Source organism: Callorhinus ursinus, unplaced genomic scaffold (assembly GCF_003265705.2).
Source record: "Callorhinus ursinus isolate GAN/ISIS: 27379988/994484 unplaced genomic scaffold, GSC_fseal_2.0 scaffold2, whole genome shotgun sequence".
In the NCBI taxonomy this organism is placed as follows: Eukaryota; Metazoa; Chordata; class Mammalia; order Carnivora; family Otariidae; genus Callorhinus; species Callorhinus ursinus.
In genome coordinates this window covers 94,847,272-94,863,359 of record NW_027397064.1, presented here as the reverse complement: position 1 = coordinate 94,863,359, position 16,088 = coordinate 94,847,272, and the positions used below count along the sequence as shown (strand labels likewise).

The following is a 16,088-nucleotide window of genomic DNA, read 5'->3' as shown; positions in this document are numbered from 1 at the left end:
ATAGCCAAAGAACAGCATTGTCATGGGCATTTCCAATGCAACACAGCCAGCCAAATCAATCAGGGTGAAAACATTGGCAAAAGGCCACCCTCTCGTCAATCCTGGCAGAGAAAAACCATAGCGACATATGTTCCCTTAAAAATGGAAAACTGCAATTCATTTCCAAAGTAATCATTTCTAGCGCCTGCCCCAACTTTTTATGCCTCTCTGAACTTCCTGGGTATATTTACAGAGCAAAACTTTCTTCCTGTGTATGCATTCACGCTGTGTTTTATTTGCATTGCAGAATATCACTGTAGCCCCCCCCCCAGTCCTTATAAATTAAGTTTATTTTGAGATGAGAGGAATGGAGCAGAAGTAGTCCCCGCTGTGACTTAATGTTGTGAAAGTTTATTTCTTTGTTTTTCTTGGGAAACTGTATTGATGGGGAAGGCAGGGGAAGAAACAAAGGATAAAAAGCCTGCCCCCAACTCCATGTCTGTTTTGACTTTCATTTTTAAAAAGCAAATGTATCCAAATAATCTCCTTCCAGATGTACTCAGATCAAATGGGGACACTGAGTAATTGAGAAACAAGATTTCCATCTGCTCTATCAATTGAAAGGCAAAAAGTAGAAAGGAAAAGAAAAAAAAAATGAACTGCTCCTCTGTTGCCTGTGAGCATTGTAAATGGATGGGTAATTCCAGTGCTTGCAGACCTGGAAAGAGCTGGGATCCTCAAGTGACTGACAGCCACAGCTCCCGCACAGCCAGGGGAAGGGGGAGTGGGAAGGGGGCTGCTCTCCTCGGCCCAGTGCCCCACTCCATTGGCTCCTGTGGACCCCGCGCCCCACCCCCATTGGCCCGCAAGCCTGCTTGCGTGTATTCATCTACTCAACCAATATTTGTTGGGCCCCCCACCACCCCGGCCTTCACTTACTCGTTTGAACTTCACCACGATCCATATGAAGTAGGTGCAGAAAGGCAGCTCATGGCTGTCCTCATGTTATTACATCCCATGCTGTATTAATCTTTTCCCATGTCTCTGCTTTGTCTTTCAAGCTAGATTGGAAGCTTTTCAAAAGCAAGAAGACAACCCAGGAGCACGTGTCTTTCATTGCTCACATTCTCCGGAGTGGCTTGTAGCAAAGAGCCCTGCATATAACAATAGAAAGTAAAATAAACCCAATTGTTTTAAAAGAAGGTTGATTTACTTCACTTTTAAAAATAGTAATGTGCCTGATAAAGCAAATCTCCATCACTGGGAAGAAAACAGATTTTTCTCCAGCCCTGGCCTTCCCTGTTTCTAGAGTATGAAACACCAAGTTGGAGGACATTGCTACTCCGAAAAGAGGCATTTGAGAGGTCTTTCAGAGTTATTTAGGTTAAGGGCTCATTCATTCTGAAAGAATTGCCTAACCAGTTGTCTTTGCTTTGGCAAGGAGCTCTGCAGCTAGAGGTAGGAGAAGTCAGTCCCTGCCCTTCCCTGGTGGATCTGTGCAACTGCTAATTTACCCTGAGGCCTCAGAGCCTTGGGATAGGAAGGGAAGAAGCACCCTTCCTGCTTGGAAGGACAGTGGGGCTCCCTAGAAGAAATGTGCCACTAACAGGAGCATTACTCAGCTCAGAACTTGCTCCTCCGTGGGGCGGGCTGGGACTAGACTGGTGGACTCCCTTTGGCCCTGCCTCCTCCACCAAGGAAGGTACTTGTGGGAAATGGCCCCATGCCATTTGTTATGGACTGAATTGTGTCCCCTACCCAAAGCCCTAACCCCCTATGACTGTATCTGGAGACAGGGTCTTTAAGAAGTAGTTAAGGTTAAATAACCCAAGAGGACTCTGGCCTTATAAGAAGAGAAAGATCTCTGTCTCTCTATCTCTTCCTGTCTCTGTCTCTGTCTCTCTCTCCACCATGTGAGAACAGAGAGAAGGTAGCCCTCTATAGCCAAGAAGAGAGAGCTCACCAGGAACCAACTTTGCCTTACCTCGATATGGGACTTCCACCCTCAAGAACTATGTGAAAATTAGTATCTGTTGTGTAAGCCCCCCATATATGGTATTGTTTGACAGCCCAAGCTGACTAATACAGGTACAGTCTACTTTATTTAGTGAATTAGAAAACTGAACTCAGAAAGGTTAAGTAATTTGCTCAAGATCATGTAGCCAGTAAGTGACAGAGCCAAAATTCTACTCCGTATTCTTTGCCTTTTGCCAAACTGAGATGCTGATGGAAAGCCACATTCACTTTGACCCACACTGTTACAGGAAGGGGAGGGAGGCTAATTAGCCAGACAATACTGAGAAATGGATAAGCCATTATAATAACCTTAGGTGGCCTGAAATAGTGAAAGTGCAAGGTTTACCAAAAGCCCTTGCTGAATAAATGAGTGAGTGAGTGAGTGAATGAATGAATGAATGAATTCCTCCAGGTTGAAGCTAGCAAGGCTTCATGGCAGAGGTGACAGTTAGGAAGCTGACATTCTTCCCCCAACACTTGAGCCTTCCCTTGGTGAACATTCTCCTCACTGTCAGATGCCGGAAAGGTTGGTCTCTCCCTGGCCACACACCAGTGGCCACCTGGGCTTTGCAGACTTAACCCGCCCTGCATGTCCCTATGGTGTCTTGTATGGCAATGACATCAAACAGATGCGTGCTGGTTGCTTGCTGGCACCCTCCTCTGCTCTCCTTTTCCTGTGTTCACACCTTTCCTGCAGTCTCTGTAGAGGCTTCATAAACTGGATAGGACTTTGTTTTTCTTTTTCCTACGTCTATGCATTGGGCCCATGTTGCCTGGAGACTCAGAGTTCTCCTGTAGAGGGAATGAATACTTAACATATTTTACTGCTAGAACAACAGAAGACCTGAGACAAGCAGGGGACGTGCCGTATACACAACAATGGATTTGCACAGGAGAATGGAGAAGGGAGGAGACCCCACCATCCTACCCCATTCTGCCCTCAGGGAGACCAGGAGAAGAGCAACAGGAGGGAGTGGAATGAGGTGTGACCTTGAAAGAAACCTGTCCCAGAGGCAAGCTATTATGACCTGGGGGGCCAGGGTGAAAGGAGGAGCTGCTCAGGAGCCGTGACCTGTGTGGCTGGCTCCAGGGAGTGGCAGGGGAGCAAACCCAGAGTGAAAGCCAAGCCACCCCTGGGGGGTAACTAACTGCCATTCAAGGCTCCACATTATCCAAGCAGGAAGCCCCATTACTGTCCATCTGTGGGCGCTGGGGCAGGGCCCTCCACCCTCAGCTGCCTTACCCTGCCTACGGATTCCCCACCAGAGGGGGTAGAAGCACAGCCGTGTGGGCCCCACACTGGCTGAACCCTGCCGCTACCGCCTTCTGTGGACTCCCCTTTCATTCAGCAGTAGGATAGTAGCTAACCCATAGAGCTTACTGTGGAAATACATGTATACACACACATGTGTGTGTATACATGTCTATATATCATTTATACTTACTTATCCTTTACAACAACATTCTATGGCAGATACTATTACAGCATCTCCAGTGTAAACCTCTCTGTGGCACAAAGAGATTAAATAAGCTGCTTAAAGTCATACAGAGCTGAATGTCAAACCCAGCAGTCTGGCTCCAGATCCCTGGTTTCAACCACTATTCAACACTATCCTCATTACCCAGGATACATGTTAGCTCCCTTGAAACAGAGGGTGGGAATCCTATGAGGTAGTGGTTTGGGAAGTGGAAAAGTAGACCAGCGTGGTAATTTATTGAAAACCCCCACTCCCATTACACGTGACCCACCCTCTACTTTGTATTGGGCTCTCTAGGTCCATGATCTGTCCCTAATAGTGGAATTAAACTCCTCCAGGTCCAGAGCCCTGCCTTATTTATCTTGATACATCCATAGTCCAAGGACCACACCTGTCATGCACAAAGAGCTAACAGTAAATGTTAAATATATTGAGTTACTGGAAGTTAGTAATAAAAGCTTTAGGTTTGAACATGTTTTTAAGCACCCTTCAGGGTCCTAGGGTACCTCTCAAAGAAGCACACACAGATACCACAAATGGAACCCCCTACAACACAGAGCTCTCCTGTTTGGACCAACAACCAGTCTTTCATTCTCTAGAGAACATGGAGGGAGAAACCAATTTACCACTTTACACTTTTCAGGGGTACCTGGGTGGCTCAGTTGGTTAAGTGCCCAACTCTTGATTTTGGCTGAGGTTCTGATCCCAGGGTCATGAGATTGAGCCCCATATGAGCTCCTCACTCAGTGTGGAGTCTGCTTGTCCTTCTTCCTCTCCTCCTCTCTCTCTCATTCAAATAAATAAATAAAATCTTTTAAAAAAATAATGCTTTGCACTTTTCACTGAGTTTTTAAAGATACATCGCTTCAGTTCATTCTTGCAAACTCCGATAGGTAAAGGGAGCAATATCACTCCTACTGTACAGGTAAAGAAATTGAGGCATTGAGAGGTTAGAGGATATATCCAAGATCATACAGCTACTCAGTAGCAAGGCCAGGACTGAAATGCCAATACCTATTTCCCAGTTGCCAGTCTGGCATTCTTTCCTCTATACTCAGATGCATCCCTTGGACAGCGGGTATATTTCTCATTCTCAGAATCCATAAGCTTTATCCCACAAGTACCTTTCTGGTATACAAGTACCACCTGTTGGAAAGGATTTAGGGGAGGTATTTCACACAGAGCCCTCCAGGCTAAAGTTTTCCAGGGACCAGCAACATCAGCATCACCTGGGAGCTTGTTAGAAATGCAGAACCTTGGGCCCATCTGGGATATATTGAATCTAAATCTGCATTTTAAGAAGATCTCTGGGTGATTTGTATAGACGCCAAGTTTTGAGAACCACCACTGGAGAAGACATACACACAAGGGCAGTTAGCAATGAATAGAAAGAAGTTGAATCTTCTCGGGTAGTTTCCATGAGAGGTTCACGGGTATTTTATGCATCTGACTGCATTCAGACACTGACCTGGTGAGCATCACCTGGTTTTCACTCACAACAAGAATGTGCAGGAAGTGGCACATACCTTAGACTTGGACCTGTTACAGACTTGAAGCAGCATACAATGGGGAACACACAGGTAAGTGCTGTGCACCAGGTAGTCTCCCTCATGGGAAACCAGGGGAAAGGACACTCACCTAAAGTTATATACGCATGAATTTTCTGCTCATAAATAGTGTACTGACTGGCAGCACTCTCTTACCACGTGTCTTTCAATGTTGCCCTGGGACACTGTGTCACTCGATATTCAGAACACACAAATCTAATTCTGCTTGGTATAAACCAGAAAAGTGACTCTGCATTACAGACGATGCTGCCTCAGTTGGTTTCATGGATGTCTGTCCCCTTGTCTATGGACAGGTGGTAGGCTGAATCGAATTCAACCCCCTCCTCCCACCCCAAATCTCTCCATCAGCTCTCACGCCAAAGGAAGTCTGAGTCAAATGCTATTTTTGATTTTTTTATAAATTGTCTCTATAGGATGCTGTTCAGGCTATAACATGCAGAATGTTTTAAAGGACCAGCTTTTAAAATGTGTCTGGAAAAATTAAACATACTGATAAGATTTTCCTCACCTAGAGAAGCACCCACTAAACCAGTATGAATTTGTCCATTAACCTTAATGGTACCATAGTAGATTGAGTAGTGTTCCCCAAAACTTCATGTCCATCAAAACCTTAGAATGTCACCTGACTTGGAAATAGGGTCTTTGCAGTTGTAATTAGTTAAGATGAGGTTATACTGATGGGGCAGGGGTGGGCCCCAAATCCATGACTGGTGTCTTTGTAAGGAGAGGGATATTTGTAGACACGCAGGCGAACGTAGGTAAAAAGGCCATGTGAATGTGGAGGCAAAAATTGGAGAGATGCAGCTACAGGCCAAGGAACCACCAAAGACTGCCGACAACCACAAGAAGCCAGCAAAAGATGAGGAAGGATTCTTCCTCAGCATCTCCAGAAGGAGCATGACTCTGCCAACACTTGGATGTTGGACTTCTAGCTTCTAGAACAGTGAGAAAGTGCTTTTCTGTTGTTTGAAGCCATTCGGTCTGTGGTACTTTGTTAAAGCAGCCTGAGAAACCAATACAATAGCAAATAACTAATATTGTTCACGTTATTTTGAGAGTTTGCCCCATGCCAGGCACTGCTCTGAGCACTTCCCATGTGTTTACCAGTTTCATCCTCCAAGCAACCTTCTGAGGGAGGTACTATTCTTCTCCTTTCATGTAAGAGATATTAAGTCCCTTGCCCATATTGGTTACCCAGCTGATGGATGCCCGAGCAGGTTCTAATTCAGAACCTCCAACCGTGAGTTCTGACAGTTGGGAGGAGACAATGAGAAGAGCGTGCAGGCACGAGTTGGTATGAGCACACAGCGGCCATGCTCCCACTCCGGCTCCACCCCACTGATAGTGGAAATGAGGACCCACAGGAAGCAGCTGAATGATCAGGAAGCTTGATTGCTTAGGAGCAGAAGTTAATGCTGTTTGATTTTTAGGAAATTGAGTTATTCGCGAGTGCTCTCAATTAAGAAAAGCCCCAGTGTGCTAACCTAAGCTAAAAAGAATTCAGGGGCTCTGTAGCGGACGTTCCTGGGAGGACCAGCAGGGCCAAAGCTTCAAAGAGTACAACTAGGAGAAGACCCATTTTTCTCCTAGACTTGAAATGCAGTGGACTTGCGGCAGCAGCTGGGAGGAGTTGCAAGGAAAGAGTGATCTTGCTGAGTTCAGATGTTTAATTCTTTCAATATATTTCCCCTTTCTAAAATTCCCATGCTAATGTACAGCTTGGGTTGGTTGAAAGGGTGGACTGGTTCTCTGGAATCTGTCAAATCATTCAAGGGGGCCCCACTATTGAGCCACAAACTAGGAGGAGCTGGAATGCCACGTGGTCGCAGACTGTCCTCACTGTAAACACCATGCCTGAAGCTTTAAAAAGATGCATGGAATGAATATATCCAACACACGAAGTCTATACCAGGGTTTCTTGGGCTCTCAGTTGGTTTTTTGGCCTGGATCATTCTTTGCTGGGGTGGGAGGAGTGTGTCCTGTGCATTGTAGGATGTCCAGCAGCATTCCTAGCTTCTTTCTTAACCACTAGATGGCCAAAAGCATCCTTGTCCCAGTTGTGACAACAAAAAATGTAGCCAGAGTACCCACCCCCTTGAGAACAACTAGTCTATATAGAGTAAAGAAACATGTCACCATCAACGTGGGAAAGTCTTTGTATTTACAAGGTTCACTGGGCAGCTCAAAGGAGGGATTGGATAACACTGCCCTTTCACATCAGCTCTGCTCACTTGCCCTTAGTCCAGATTTGGCCACCTACCCAAAAATCTCCTCTGCCCTTTTTCTCTCATTCTCCCTAGTGTCTCCAACACTACTCTCTCCTTTCTTCCATTCCTAACCCTTCCCACTCTCCTTCCTGGCTAGTTTTCCTCTACTAGTCCCAGAACACTGATGTTCCACACTTTCCTTAGCTGTCCATTCTGCTTTCCTTGGTTAAGTGTCACTTACCCGTAACCACATTTCTCACCTACATGTTGACAACTGACTTCTAAATCCCTGTCTTTAGCCTGACTCTGCTCTAAGCTTTAACTAAAAAGTACTAAATTAGTATTCCAGTATTCCCAGCTAGCTATCTATACATGTTCCACAAATATGTCAAAATCAAATTATCTATAACCAGGCAAAATATTTATTAAAATTCCAGGGGCACCTGGGTGGCTCAGTCAGTTAAGCATCTGCTCAGGTCATGATCTCTGGGTCCTGGGATAGAGCCCCACATCGGGCTCCCTGCTCAGCTGGGAGTCTGCTTCTCCCTCTCCCTCTGCCTCTCCCCTCTGCTCATTTTCTCTCTCTCTCTTTCTCAAATAAATAAATAAAATTTTTTCACATGATAATAAAATAATAACATAAAATAAAATTCCAAGCAACCTGGTCTCATACCACCATCCATCTGATCAAAATCTCATCAAAATTCTGCGAGGCCTCCCTTCTGTAAGTCCCCCAGGATCAACCAGTCCCTGGGCACTGTAATAGATTCTCTGGTGGCTGCTTCCTCTGGTCTCTGCCCTTCTCTCCACTCTTCCTTCTCCTGCCCAGGGCCAGCTCTCTTGCAGGACAGGACCTCTCCATTGCCATCTGCCCCCACTGCTGTTAAAGCACCATTCCAAAACAGTTAGGATCCACTCCCCCTCTTCTTCCTATGCTTCTACTACAACAATAGGCTCCATGATCCAGCCAGGTACTCAGCCCAGAAACCTGAGCCTCACCGTTCACGCCTCCTCGTGCTTCCCATTCAATCTGTCAACACGGTGATCATCTTTCTACCTGGAACTCATCTACACCTCTCTTTCTACTTCTGCTACCTTACTCTCAGCAACTGTTATATCTTGTCTAGACTACTCAGTAGGTCTCCCTGACTCCAGTATTTGCCCCATCCAATTAATATTACATGTAGTCACTAGAATGATCGTTAAAAATAAAAACCTGCCATATAACCCAGCAATCCCACTTCTGGGTATTTATCTGAAAGAATTGAAGGCAGGATCTCAGAGATATCTACACGCCCATGTTCATTGCAGCATTTTTCACAATAACCAAGAGGTGGAAGCAATCCAAACGTCCATCAATGGATGAACGGATAAAGAAAATGTCCTATATACATACAATGGAAGATTATTCCACGTTAAAAGAGGAGATCCCATCACAAGCTACAAGATGGATGAACTTTGAAGACATTATGCTCAGTGAAATAAGCCAGTCACAAAAAGACAAATGTATGATTCCACTTACAAGCGGTATCTAAAGTAGCCAACTTTGGAGAAACAGAAAGTAGAATGGCAATTACTGGGAGCTGGGGGGAAGGGGAAAAGGGAAGTTGTTGTCCAATGGGTATAGAGTTTCAGTTTGCAAGATGTCAGAGTTACAGAGATCTATTGCACAACAATGTGTATATACTTAACATTACTGAACTGTATACTTAGATGATAAATTTATATTATGTGATTTGTTCCACAATTAACAATTTTTTTAAATAAAAACCTGTTCCTATAATTGTCTGTTGTAAACCCTTCCCTGCCTGACTTTCTCTTTTGGCCTTTGCAAAATCTGTCTGCTGTGCTTGGAACCTTCTTCAAAACACCTCCCCTCCCCCACTTCCTCAGCTCAGGGCAAATGCCTCCTGGTCCTACTGGATGACTTCTCTTACCTCCCTCCTTTGTGCTGCCTTGGCCCCTACACTTATCCCACTGGGACACTCACACTAAGTAGCTGTTGCCCATTTTCCATGTCTACTCACCATAAGAGACTGTGAAGTCCTCCCACACGGGTACTTCAGCATCCTTCGTCTCTATGTCTCTGAAGACCAGCATGCTGCCCAGCTCATTTAGCAAGGCATCCCTCAGAACCCAGTGCTGTGCCTAAGAAGATATCCACTGAATTATATCTTTCCATTTTACTCTTCCTGAAATGAATGTTTCTCCTGTTTCCCCAATCTGATTTTTCTGCCTCCTTTTTTAGAGTCTCTTTCCTCAGTAAACTTCCGACCCTAGGCTCACCCTGCCCTGACTAACTTAGGGCTTTCCAATTTCATTTTCCTTATACTTCTCTCCCATGGCTGCTGGATTCCAATGATTTTCATCAATATGGTTTCCCTCCGACAGTATGGAGGATGACCCGTTGAAGTGGAATAAAGTCTCATTTTAACTGAGACCTATTACAATAAAGCAGTGAGTGGCCAGCAAGATTATTTACATGCAGTCTGAGGGATAATCTACTCCTCTGAACCACTGGAGAGGAGATTTGTGAGCATTTCTACACCTCTGCTTTAAAATGTAGAGTTTATTATTATTGCATTCTGGTGAAGCCAACAAATCAGGAAAGGACTGCCATTGAAGAGATAGTCAGTTACTCACAGTGTCCAGGAGGAAGGGGCACAGCACACCGTCAGAGCCTTAGGTGAAAGGAGTGGCGTTAGTCCGGAGGCAGAGAAAGCGAGGAGAAATCATGGATGAGAACTTTTCTCGTGGTTTTGGCTAGAAGAAATGGGTGAGGCAGGGTTAGCAGGCCTTGCACATTTAGGATTGGCTAGTTGGAATACTTAAAGTAGGCTTCAAGGCATAAGGACTGTCCCTAGCTATCTGGTACCTGGCCCTGTGGTGATTACAGTGGCAGGGAATAGTGGCCCAGAGTGTGAGAGCCCAAAAAAGGAGGTGGGTGGTGGAGATGGGCTTTGGATCAGTTGGTTTTTGGTTTGCATGTGGAAGGTACAGAGGAGTCATAGTTATCTCTAGGAATTGGCTTACCCTGGGAGGGACAGTGTCTCCCCTGTCAGCTAGTCTCCAAGACATCAGAGCATCATAAACTCCAGAAAATGAAAAAACATAAATATACTTCCCAACACCAGAATCAAACCATAGGGCATGAAGCATGGCTGTAGGGAAGACAAAGAAGAGGGAAAAAATGTGGAAATGTTGCTATTAACATTGCAGGTAACCCAGAGCATTCCCTGACTCTTAAAAAGTTGGTAAGAAAAATTCTTCTAGCTACAGATTAAAAATAGCCACTCACTTTCTGAGAAGCCAGCTTCTAAAACATTTACTTTAGGTTTCTTTTTATGTGAAGTGATAAATATACATTTTTCCCATAGAGAATATTTATGAAAACTTTTCTGGGAAATGTCTTTTCACTAAATATAGGGTCTCTGGAGACAGATCAGGAAACAGCCCCCCAAATGTGCTGTCAATTGTGACCTGACAGTCTGAATTACCATATTTTTATATTGTAACTCACTTCCTTTAATGATATAGATATTCTACTAATGGTGTGAAAGAGATGGAAACTGGCAGCTTTAATGGTGCGTGATGTATGTGCTCCCTAACTATTAAATGCAAGGTTTTGCCTGAGATAAGAGGGAGCTCCAACTTGCCTTCATCTGGGACGTGGGCTTCAGCCTGACACTCAGCAGAGGTGACTTTGGCAGTGACGTGGCACACGAAACCCGTCTCCTTAGTGCATATTAAAGATGACCCCTCCCCCAGCCAGACCTTTGACAGTTGGTATGCAACTTCCTTTTTCCAGATGGCCTCCCCCTCCTCCTACTTGGGTCCCTCCTCCCTCCCTCCTTCCCCCACCCCTCTCTTCCTGGATGAGGCGCTCTAGCCCTCAGCACTTACTGGAACTGATTGTCAATTCAAATGACTACACCCAGAGGTCATCCTGCTGGAGGAGAGGCGTGACCATGTGTGTTTGCATTTTGGAAACTGGGATGTTTAAAATGAACCTGAGGTGGTGTTTATACAGGAGAGTGCCCAAGTGTGCCCCTATCTGGTGGCCCTTCCTGAAGAACGGGACACCCTGTCTTGGGGGCAGCCTGCGGCATCCTCTGCCCACAAAGAGGGTGTCAATGCCTTCTCCTTGATTAGCTGGACACTGAGAATGGGCCCAGGCTTCCAAGCTTGCAGAATTTCCAGATAGAGCATATCTGTCAGAGCCACCTTCTGTGACGTGCCATGTCTGCCCCTAACAGAGACATGGATGGTGCTTGTGCCTTGAGCCCTGTGAAGACATCTTGTACACTCTCACAGTTACCTTCACTTCTACCAGCTCTACTTCCTCTCCTCTTCTTAGGACTGAAATCTGTGAACCTGCCTTCCCTCGTCCTAGCAACCCCTGACTACTGTTTGGCTTAACGTTAGGTTAAGGTTTTTAAAAAAAAAAAATTTTTTTAAGTCAAAAATTATAGATGTTTTACATAAAATCCCCCCCCAAAAAAATTAGAAGGAGCTAAAGGGACTACTCAGGAGACACCTGACTGCTTAACCATCAATCAAAAGACTTTTGTCCATGAGACCAATCCAATATCTGAAGTGGCCCTTAAGGAAAAAAGAAATCCTGGTTTTTAAATCAAGAATGTAGACAAACAGCTACAATAAATTAAGGGATATTTTTTGAAAGTTTCAATAAATGAAGAGCTATACCGTGCACCTGTATTTGCAAACTAAATATTGCAAAAACATCAAATATTTCAAGATGAATTTCAGGCTTTAATGCAATCTCAATCATATTCTCAAAAAAAGTTTTTCTTTGGACTTAGTGCATATTAATTATGGAGTTCATCTAAGACAGAGAACAGATAAGCATAACAAAGGGAAACAACAAATGAGGCTATTTAAATTCAATGGAATAAACAGTCCAGAATTAGACCATATTATAAGTAAGAATTTTATATGTAGTAAAAAGATATCATAAACCAATGGAGGCAAAGATGGAAATATCCCATAGCATTGGTTTTGCTGATTAGCATCAGAGGAAGAATTACTTTAGACCCAAGTAACATAATAAATAAACTTAAAATGAATAAGAAGTTAAATGTAGGGCGCCTGGGTGCCTCAGTTGGTTAAGCGACTGCCTTCGGCTCAGGTCATGATCCTGGAGTCCCAGGATCGAGTCCCGCATCGGGCTCCCTGCTCAGCAGGGAGTCTGCTTCTCCCTCTGACCCTCTTCCCTCTCATACTATCTCTCATTCTCTCTCTCTCAAATAAATAAATAAAATCTTTTAAAAAAAAGAAGTTAAATGTAAAACTGTAACCATGAAAACATCATTATAGATACTCATATCACTGATAATTTTTTACTTCTGGAAAGTCTGGAGGAGGGACGACTTTCTAAGTACAAGTGTGATAAAAGACATCAGAGAGAACAAGGAATACATTTGTAGGAAAAAGTTAAAAACACCTAACCTCCAAGGAAAGTTATTAACCAAAAGAAAAAGACTAAGCTGGCAAATATGACATAGAAGTGACTGACATTTTTAGCATGTAAAATTTCAAGCAACTTGCAATAAACACATTCAGACCCAATACATGAACTAGAAAGACAATGAGATAATAAAATTCACAAACAGGAAAGAGGACTTTGCCAGTTATAAAAATAATGCAAATTAAACAAACAAAACCCATCTTACATATTAAGTGAACAAAATAAAAGTCTAATGGTATTTTATATTGCTAATAATGACAAATCAAAAATATCGTCACCTACATTGCATATAGCATTTTAAATCTATACTATCCTTTTGGAAAGTTCCTTGGCAATGTAGTTCAGGCACCATATGAAAGATTATATTGTTGGAAATGATAATCCTACTTCCATATAAAATATGGGAAAAGCTATACACATGAAGATGTTTATCACAATATTATCTTGACAGCAAAAAAAAAAAAAAGAACAGAAGTAAACAAATGTCCAGTGATAAAAGAATAACCAAACGGGTTGTGAAATTGAATTTTAAGACATCTCTGCAGACTCTTTCATCACCCAGCCAGCAAGACATATTTCTTCCCCTTGAGCCTAGGCCAACCTTGATTACTGACTAGTGTAGCTGGAGGGGCACTATGTGAAGGTCATAGAAGACAATGCAGCTTCTGCCTGGCTGGTTAGAACATTCCTGCTAGAGCCCTGAGCCACCATATAAGAAGTCCTAGCATCCTGAGGTTGCCATATTGTGAGGAAAGCCCAAAGTAGCATGAGTCAGGGCTCCACACTGAGATGCTCTGAGACTACATAAAGAGAGATGGAAGCCCAGCCAGCCCCCAAATGCCCCAGCCACTCTCTCCCACATCCAGCCACCATGGGATGGCAACTGCTTGAACTCAGACCACCAAGACAAGCTTTCCCAAGCCCAGGACACACGAGAGATAACAGAGTGGCTGTTGCTGTTTTAGGTCACTAAGTTCTGAGTGGTTTGGTTGCACAGCAATAGATGACTAAAACAGAAATCACTATTACACAGAACATGAAGCAGCCATTAAAAAGCTTATTTTAAAAGACTATGTAAAAACACAGAGATATTCCTTTACGTGGTATTGAGTGGAAACACAAGACATAAAATTTATGTACATTATGATTGTAACCATTTATAATACATACCAGAAAGGACTAGAATGGAGGAAGGGCCATGTTGAGAGTTGGGTTAAGTTGGTAGCATTAGGATGATATTATTGAGCTAATTTCTAGACTTACTAAAAATGTAGCTATAATGATTGTATAATTAATTAACGAGAACTACTTGTCTCTTAAAAGAAAAAGAAACTTAGAGTCCTATCTTAAGAAACTGGTTTAGCAAAATGAAAAAAAAATTGAAGATGTTAGAAGCACAAAAGTACAACGGCACTCCTTTCTCAAGAGTGATTATGAATTGGAATGGAAGCCCTGAGGTATCTGTGTTGAAATGGTAAAGCTGTGACTCCCATTGTTCCCAAAGTTTGAAGAGAGCTCACAAATATTATCCACAGCTGAATATGTGCGCCAGAATTTTTCTTTTTATTTTACTACTTTTATTTTTAAGACAGAATATTATACAAGTATTTTGTATAAAATCCAAATGATGTAGGGGCACTGGGTGGCTCAGTCAGTTAAGCGTCTGTTGATTTTGGCTCAGGTCATGGTCTCAGGGTTGTGAGATGGAGCCCCATGTTGGGCTCCACACTGGGCATGGAGCCTGCTTAAGATTCTCTCTCTCTCCTTCTCCCTCTGCTCTCTACCACCCTCTTCAAAAAAAATGCAAATGATGTGTAAATGTTTGAAATGCCTAAATGAGAATATGGTTTTACAATCATGTCACCTGGGACTAGATTAGAGACCACCTTCCACTCACACCACGTCACCTCAGGAACACACATGGCTTCTCATTGCCCAGCAACCTACCAACTAAAGAACACACTCACCACACACACACACACACACACACACACACACACAATATGGGATGATGGACTAAGACTTCATAGTGGCAAATAAAACACCTGTCAGGAAAAGGGTGACTACAGTGATACATGGCAATCACTGGCTTATTGTAGTTTTGTTAAATCCCACAGGGCAAGAATTGCCATGGCGCCTTCTCAGGCCTCAGGGTGAGTTGGTTGGTGGCCCATCTGGTACTTCATGTGCTATCCTTGGAGAGCATATGGGTTTTGGAGAGCATGACTTCCTGCTGGGGCAGGTTTGGGATCAGCAGTATTGTTTCAGCAGTTGAACAATTACAGACGTTTGCAGGTGAAGATAATAGTTACAACAATAAAATTCCCTCAAAAATCTGCTAAGCTTCTTGTCTATTTATTTTCCTGCAGTCAGTCACTCTGTGTGCAAGATCTTATCTTGACCTAATCTTTATGCCTAAGACTTAAGTCTACACATTGGCACACTTGTCCTGTCAGAAGGCTAAATAATAAATATTTTGGATTTAGTGGGCCCAAAGGCAAAAATCAAGAGTATCATGTAGGTAATTACATGATAAGAAAGAAAACAAATGTCCACATTTTTTCTCACCTGCTTTACGGCGGTGGGGGGGACAGGGTACCAACGGCAGGTCAGATTTGCCTGACAGATTGCAGTTTGCCAACCACTGCTCTAGTCTGTTATTCCTGGCTTCGGTGCTGCATACCCTTGCATTCATCCTCACAGTGGCTGCCTTGAAGTCATGGAGATCAGTAGGCTTTAGAGCAAAGGTAACACCCTATCTGATCTTTGTCGCTATTATTATATTACATTGCTTATGGTGATGCAGAGAACTCTTAACAGAAGATGTTGAGAAAGACTTGCAGCCATAAGCTGTATCCTGGTAAAGCTACTGTTTCAGAGTCTCTACTAACCTCTTCAGTCTGCAAGATAAATGTCCTTGGTATTATCAGCCCTGCCAGGTCCCCAATATTACTGCAGTCTCAGTTGACTTAGATCGCAGGATGCAGGTAGAATCCTATTTTAGCAAAGCCAGACTTTGCCAAAACCAACGCCTACAGGCTGTTAACCCAAGCCAGACACTCTTAGGGCAAGAGTGTCAAGAAAGAGCCAGCACACCCCATACTGTAAAATCTTCCCAGCAGTTCCCTAATACCTTGGACTCAGTCTGCCCCTGCTCTGCCTCCCAGTCAACTCAGAGAGGAGTTTTTAGTAAATGTTTTATCACCACATAGCAAAGCTCACCAGTTTGTTAGCCTGCAATAGGTGTATTCTCACCCACTACCTGACACCTTCCTATGCCACATGCTTAGGGTCTATTACTTGCAGCCTCCCATTTCAGGAACCAAATTCCATCTTGTAGTTTTGGCTTTGA

At 43.6% G+C, this 16,088-nt stretch overlaps 1 protein-coding gene across 6 annotated transcripts in view; it reads right to left on the bottom strand.

Annotated features, from left to right (window-relative positions):
• LOC112812392 (uncharacterized) overlaps positions 1-16,088 on the bottom strand; it is a 105,735-nt gene that overhangs the window by 27,211 nt on the left and 62,436 nt on the right. For 3 of the 6 annotated variants that reach the window (XM_073884832.1, XM_073884843.1, XM_073884846.1), the window contains 3 exons: positions 9,892-10,011; positions 9,276-9,396; positions 919-1,133 (listed from right to left, as the gene is read on the bottom strand). Coding sequence is in view for 1 of the 6 variants with exons in the window: in XM_073884870.1 (XP_073740971.1) it covers positions 9,276-9,317 (42 nt within the window). In the remaining 5 variants the exon portion in view is untranslated. The remainder of the gene's footprint in view (positions 1-918; positions 1,134-9,275; positions 9,397-9,891; positions 10,012-16,088) is intronic. The other 3 variants (XM_073884834.1, XM_073884870.1, XM_073884838.1) reach the window with 2 other exon arrangements.